At 27.6% G+C, this 7,432-nt stretch overlaps 1 protein-coding gene across 7 annotated transcripts in view; it reads left to right on the top strand.

The window, feature by feature from the left end:
- The window catches only part of LOC129953325 (muscle calcium channel subunit alpha-1), a 61,716-nt gene extending 57,310 nt beyond the window's left edge, over positions 1–4,406 (top strand). For all 7 annotated transcript variants that reach the window (XM_056066414.1, XM_056066416.1, XM_056066415.1 and 4 more), the window contains one exon: positions 2,580–4,406. In XM_056066414.1, the coding sequence (XP_055922389.1) occupies positions 2,580–3,083 (504 nt within the window). In that variant the 3' untranslated portion in view covers positions 3,084–4,406. The remainder of the gene's footprint in view (positions 1–2,579) is intronic.
- Positions 4,407–7,432: the final 3,026 nt, after the last annotated feature.

Below are 7,432 nucleotides of genomic sequence, written 5' to 3'. Positions count from 1 at the left end.
CTTTTGAATATGTTGGGTTTACATTTTTTAACAACAACTAAATTACTATAATCGTTTAAGACGCAGTAGACATAGCGTCACGTAAGGCGGACATGGCATTATTTATGCAACTTTTTCCATGCGTACAAAGCAAATAAATTTAAATAAAAAAAGAGGCTGGGATGCGACTACTTCCCATTCCGTCTGTCGATTTGTCTTGCTTAAAACTTCAACAAAATATACACAACGATATTTTGAAGTAAATATATATTTCTTTGTTTTCCTAATACTTGAGTCGAAAACTATTTCTTATTATTTTTTTACTTAAAAAATGTGTCACTGGAATTTTTCTAAATGATTTATTAAAAAATTAGTAACAATATTTCGTAGTAGCCGTGGCATGGTGGTTAGTGAGTTGGACTTTCATGCCAGAGGTCTTAAGTTCGATCCCTGCCAATGCCATCTAAAGCTTTTTGCACGGGTACTGCCTCTTACGAGGAATTGACAAATTCTTCAAGAGTAATTCTTGTCATGAAACGTGCTTTCTCAAATTTGCCGTTTGGATTCGGCTTAAAACTGTAGGTCCCCTCCATCCCTGACAATAGTACTCGCACAGAGGAATGGTTGAGAGTTGTAAGTCACTAGGCCCTAGTTCTCAACGGACTGTTGCGCCACCCAATTTATTTATTTTAGTAACAATATTTCGCATATGATGAAATAATTTGATTTCAAAACCTATGATTAGAAAAGAGATTTTTAGTCGAAACCCATTTTTTGAAAACTTGTATTTCTTATATAAACAAATAAATGTTGAATTTTTCTAAAAAAAAAATTAGAACAGAATAAATGATTTCTAAGACAATATCTTCATTTATTATTAATCAATCAATCAATTTTTACCAATTTTACTATAACTATTTTTATAGATTTTAATCTTTATGAAAATAACTGACTGTTATGTTTTTATAGAAATTTTACTGAATATTGAAAACCAAGTTTTCTTTGCGATAAAATTAGTTTGAAGACGGTATTTTTAATATTTAAACAGATATTTGAGTGAATTTTTATCAAGTCTTAGCAATGTTTTTGTTAGGTTTTTATTTTTTATAAAAAAAACATTAATTTCGATTTTTCTCAAAACTTCATCAGATATGTCAAAAACGTTTGCCTTCGTTGCTTCAAATTATTTTGGAGATAAAATCATTTTTGGTTCGTATAATATTCGAGGTGACAATGAATTATATCACATTATGTTGTATCAATTCGTTATTCGTTCGTGAGATATTTTGGGTAAATCAAAATTTCCATTTTTATTTTAAATTGCTATGTAAGAAAATCCCCAATCAATTTTGTCGAGAGTCCTCTCTTTTTATGTGTTATTATCTATATAACTACATTTATTTAAAGTCGATAACTTTACTAGTCCTTCAGATATGGACGACGACATTTGTTTGAAGTCGATATCTCTACTAGTTCTGGAGATATGGACGACGACGAAGAAAGTTTCTGTCTAAAAATCCTTTATTAAGATTCTAGGGACCTTGAAACGTCAACGATTAAAGTAACTTCCTATGGGGGGTTAAAAAATAAAAATATGATTGACTCCAAATAGTTATTTCACTAATCAATTATGACTGAATCACAAACACGCTTCAGCTTCGGCTTCGTCTGCGTTACGGTGGGCCTGCTTCGAGGTTGCTTTGAATGAAATTTCTATTATTTCATCCCTCCAAAAAGCAAACATTTTTTTTTTGTTTTTGTTGATATTTTGTTTACAGCTGTTGAGCTGTCAGACAAAGCAAATGTTCAGATAATTGAACTAGAGCTCCTGTTTGGAGTCACATTACGTTACATTACTTTCTTTTCCTTACGATTGTCAAACGAAACGTGAGACTGAACTCGTAAACGTCAGGTGAAGCCAAAGCTGAAGCGTGTTTGTGATTCAGCAATTATGCTCTCGACTTAATGGAAAAGAACTCAACCTTCAGTTTTGACTGCATACTTATGGAAGTTCCTTAAATGACAATGTGTCTTTAAAGGATCAGGATAAATTAATCCTGAAATTTTTTTTTGAACGGATATATGACGGTGTTTTCCTTTGTATAGGAATGAAAATCATATACTAATCGATCGGATATCACGCATTTGAGAAAAACAAAATTAATTGTAAATTTATTTTTTGCTAACATTTAATTTTCCTATTTTTCCCAGCCCCATTCTTGAGTTTATTTGTTAATTTAGTAATGTCTTTATTTAAATATGAACATATTTTGTCCCAATTTTATTAGTATAATTTTGTTTGAAATTAAAGTGGCATATCTCTGTTTGTGGTTTAAAAACCTATAGCTTTTTTGACGAATTTAAAAATTGTTTTGCATTATGAAATTCAGAATGTTAATAAATATTAAATAAAACTTGGTTACACATTTTAAACATTTACCTATATTTTTTTATCAACAATTTTTTCCACTGCACAACCTTAAATATCTCGAAATGTACTAAAATGAACTTATAGCACTTCCAAAAATAAAAAGGGACTTTTAAAATTATTTGTCATTCTATTTTTTATATGAAATTTAAATTTTTTTTTGTGTTTACAGGTACTAGCAGCTGAAGGTCTTGGAAAATATTGCGATCCTGATTTTGTTGCATACACATCTCGTGAAATGCAAGAAGCCCTTGATATGACTCGGGAAGAAATGGACATGGCTGCCCATCAAATTCTCTTACACGAACGTTCCGGTAGTTTGCACAGCGGAAACGGTCTAAAAAATAATAACAACACTAATGAAAATAGCAATCGTGGGTTGTCAAATTTGAACGAGTATAGTTCTATAAATGCTCTAAATCTCCGTCAATCTAATCAATTGATATCGCCAATGTCATCGCCTACATCAAATTATCACTATCAGCAGCAGCAGAAACATCAACAACAACAACAACCACAACAACAGCAGCAGCTTCCATCGCTTCCAAATGACCAATTTACGACATCTGGCGGTAATGATGGAATAGCGATGAGACGAATTGGAGGGAGAGCAGGAGAAGGAGGAGTTTTATCTTCGTCTCCTCAAACAACTAAAAACAAAAGTCGCAACTCATAGCATTTGGTGAGTATTGACAAGGAATTGTGACTTTTTTTAAAATTTGTTTAGACAAATCTTTAAATTTTCTTAGTAAAATTTGTTTTCTTTTGTGTAACACAAAATTAAAATATATACATGTTTATATATATATATATAGAACCCTTGTTTCCTATATACCTTTAACAAAAAAAAATTTAATCAAAGGTGGATTCTATTTTGAATGGTACTTATTCATAAATTTAGACAAAATAAAAAAAACTAGATAATAATTTTTGTAAGAGTGTTATTTGAATTAAGAAAAATAAAACAAAAATAAACATCAACATATACATCAGTATATATCACTTTGTATAAAATTTATTATGTTTAGATATTTTTGGAAACATAACCTGTTGAATATAATTTTTAATTAGAAAATAACAAAGCTTTATACAAGTCAAATTGTGAAAAAAAAATCAGAAAAAGAATAATATTATTTAATAGCTCTTTTTTGTTTAAATAATCTCAATTTGAATTGAAAATACCGTGTGGAATTTGTAATCTTTTTTATAAGTTAAAAGTACCTATGTATGTATCCCACCTTTATAAAATAAAACAAGGATCCCTTAATCATTCTATTTTAGTTTGTATTATTTTTGTAAGATTGTCTATAAAAAATTGATTTACTAGTTTTTAAATTAAAAAAAAGAAAATTCTACGAGGATAGGTATATAGAAAAATAAATATATTGATATTTTTATTTAATAGTTAAAAGTTGTTCATTAGTTGGTGAACATGTTGATTCAAAATTTAAAATTTAAATAATATTTAATATTGAAACAAGAAGAAAAACTACAACAAACAAAAAGAGACTAAGCGATTTAAGAAATAAAACAAACAAAGCAAAATAATATAATTTTTCTATTTGTGTTATATATATATAAAAAAACTTTTGATTAAAAAAAATGTAACTAAAAAATCGATAAGACATTATAAGAGTTAAGATAAAACAGAAACTAAGTGCCTAAATAAAAAAATATAAACTAAAAAAAAGAAGTAAAAATGTAATACAACTAACCGCTAAACATTCACATCCATATATAAAGATATAAACAATAAAAAACCTAAGAATTGTAATTAAAAACTAAAAGTGTAAAATAATGCCATAACATTTGTCGTGAAATTTGTTAATATACGTATTAGAATCAACAGAAAAAACAGAATAAAATCCTCCATGCCAAATTATAATACTAAAAATAGTAAAATTTAAATAGATAAACAAATTGTATATATATACCTGTAATATTTAAAAAAACACAAATAAAATAAATCGAATCACGTGTAAGAAATACACAAAAACTATATAGAATGATAGTCACAGGGTTAAAAGTCAGTTTTTGTCGGTTAAAGTTGGTCAACAACAATTCCCGATTTTTACAAAACTTCTTGGTTTCCAATAAATTCAACAACATTTCTATTTTCTAAGAAATTTTACGAACATTTTTTGTAGGATAACTCTTCCATGCCACAAGAGCGTAGTTATTATAATGAATAATTATTTTGAATTTTGAGAAACTGTAGGAATTGAAAGCTTAGGCCCACCAAAGTATTCTGTAAACATAAATATGTCACTTATTCATATTAATTGTGAAAATAAAGACAACCGATTTTTCTGTGAATCCTGGGCTCAGGCACAGACTAAGCTGAATAAAAATGACAGCAATTTTTGAAAAAAGTTGAGAAGATTTCGAGATATTAGAACAAGTAGTGAAATGAGCATACATGTAAATCACAAAAGTTCATAATATTACTCGTATGGCATGTAATAAAATTCTTCTAGTATCATTAACTATACCACTATCTTTTGAATAACACGATATTTTTCTCGGAAACTTAGTTTTATAGGAAATAGTGTTATCATAGATAAATTTTGCTCGCTGAAGTCTTGACAAATATTATGTGATGCCACTTGTTGACTAAATACTCTTCAAAAAATGTCAGTCAGACTAAAATGCATTCAATGAAGTACAAAGTTATACTTGGTTTATAATTTTACCTTCTAAAACCAAGCAAAGAATTCTTGATCTGATCATACAATCCAAAATGTCACCGTATAGCAGCCTAATTTTAGTGTGTTTTTTTTGAAAAAAGCACTAGGCATAAATGTAAAAACCAAAGTGTTAACATTGAAAAAAAAATTAGTTTCCACCTTCACCTTTTTATTAAATTGAAAAAAATTGTGATTGTGGTTTTCAAAACATGTTCTTAATATTTATAGTAAATATTTTATCTCGAATCAACAAAAAGAATGCTGCTGTACGGAGACTTTTTGGACTATGTGTATTTATTTCAGCAACAAAATATGCCCACAATTTTTCAATTTTTTATTCTCCTTGAATAATTCATGAAGTTGAAGTTTGGTTTCCACTATATATTAGAACATTATGATATCGGCAATAAGTCTTAAGGGGATAAAGTTGTTGAAATTGATTTCTAATTAATTTATAAGAACTTTCCAAATGATCTTTTATTGAATTATGTAATTTAAATCCTTGATTATAAAAATTTTAACACTTCCTTTTTTAGCAGCATATAACGCACTTTTCTAATATTAAATGTTCTGATTTTTGCTGCGTTTGAACAACGAATCGTCTATTTATTCCTGATTGTTATTGCCATTCCAAATATTTGACATTACTTACTTCCGACTTACTTAGGCTTCAGACCTAAAAAAATAGTTTTTGAAATAATTGGTTAGGTACACTTTATTTTTTATATTTTTTGTCGGAAGCCTTATCAATGTAGCATTATTACAGATCTACTGAAAAAATCATTCTACCACAACTTAAATACATTCAGAGTTAAAAGGTCAAACAATAATTGGATCTATTAAAAAGAAAGGACTTTAAAATCCCGTGATTACAAAACTTAGAACGTGATATACTTACTATATATAACTTCGACAAAACTTCTGCATAAATATATCTTTGGATGAGGTTACTAAACAGAATACTAAAAAGACATAATTTACCGATAAAAATATGAATGATGATGTTTTTAATAATAATTGTTAACTAATATGTGCCCTACAGTCCTTAAAGTGCAACTTAATTACTACTTGGAGAAATGGTATTACTTATTATTTTGTGTCTCCTGCAATTCGATTACCACATAAAGTTATGTTTTTGTTATTTTATTATTTGTTTTTGTTTCAAGTCGATCGTCGGCGTTTATTAACTTCAAAACCAATATAACTAAAATTCACACGAACCGCCACCAAATGTGCCCAGAATTGCATACTTACACTTAACTTAAAACTGAGAGAAGCACAAAATAAAAACATATAAGTAAAAACTAACCTAAAAGGACTTAAATTACATACTTTATTAAAAAAATACCAACAATTTAATGAATAATAAACAAACATCTTTACTGGACGTTTCAAGATAATGGGGGGCCAAGCGTATTTATTATACATACATATAAAACTTACTTATAAGAATGTACATATACAATAAAATTAAAACAATAAGAAACAACAAAAGAAGCGCACAAAACAGCAAACATAAATAAATACAGCTCCATAAAACAAATTTAGTTTCGATAATTTTTTTTTTAAATTAGAAGTAGTACCTAACGTTATTTGCCTAAAATCGCATCAGCAATAGATGAACTCTTAATAACAAAAAATGTAAATTTTTGATAAACAAATTGTAACCCCGAATAATTAAATAATTTCTTTTTAATATAAAATAAAAAACAAAAATTCAATGTGTAATAGTGGTAAGAATTACACACAAATATGAATAACATTTTAAAAACAAAGTTAAACATTTACTAATACCTATTAAGATTGATAAATAAAAACCTTCGATTCGATTGCGTTGAAGTATGTGACTTATGAATATTCAGAAGGCAATATACATACCTACAAATGCTAGAGGGCACACCTTGAGTCGGCCAGGAACCTTTATTGACCATTTTCAATTTCATAAGCTCGGCTTAAAAATCGACTTAAAAATTTTGCACTAATACAAACTGTAAAAAAATAAAGTAAAAAATAAAACATTTTTACTAAGATTCCTTTTTTTTCTTATAATATAACATTTATAATATTCACAATAAAACAAATATCACATAGATTACCAACATACCAACATAATTAAAAATATTTCAATCCAAAATGAAGAATATGTAATAGTTGATATGACATGTACTCGTAAATAAACTCAATTACTTTGTATCTAAACATCTGTTTAATATTTTTTTCTATGATAACAAAAATAAGAATAAAACTAAAAACTAAAAACAGAAACAAAACAAATCTACACAAGTAAAAAAAATAATTTTTGCCATACACACTAAAAAATACCTTAAAGATAACTCTT

The sequence above is a fragment of the Eupeodes corollae genome, chromosome X, assembly GCF_945859685.1.
Source record: "Eupeodes corollae chromosome X, idEupCoro1.1, whole genome shotgun sequence".
NCBI classification, from domain to species: Eukaryota; Metazoa; Arthropoda; class Insecta; order Diptera; family Syrphidae; genus Eupeodes; species Eupeodes corollae.
Note: the sequence above shows the minus strand (reverse complement) of the source record. Positions and strands in the feature narration are given on the sequence as shown.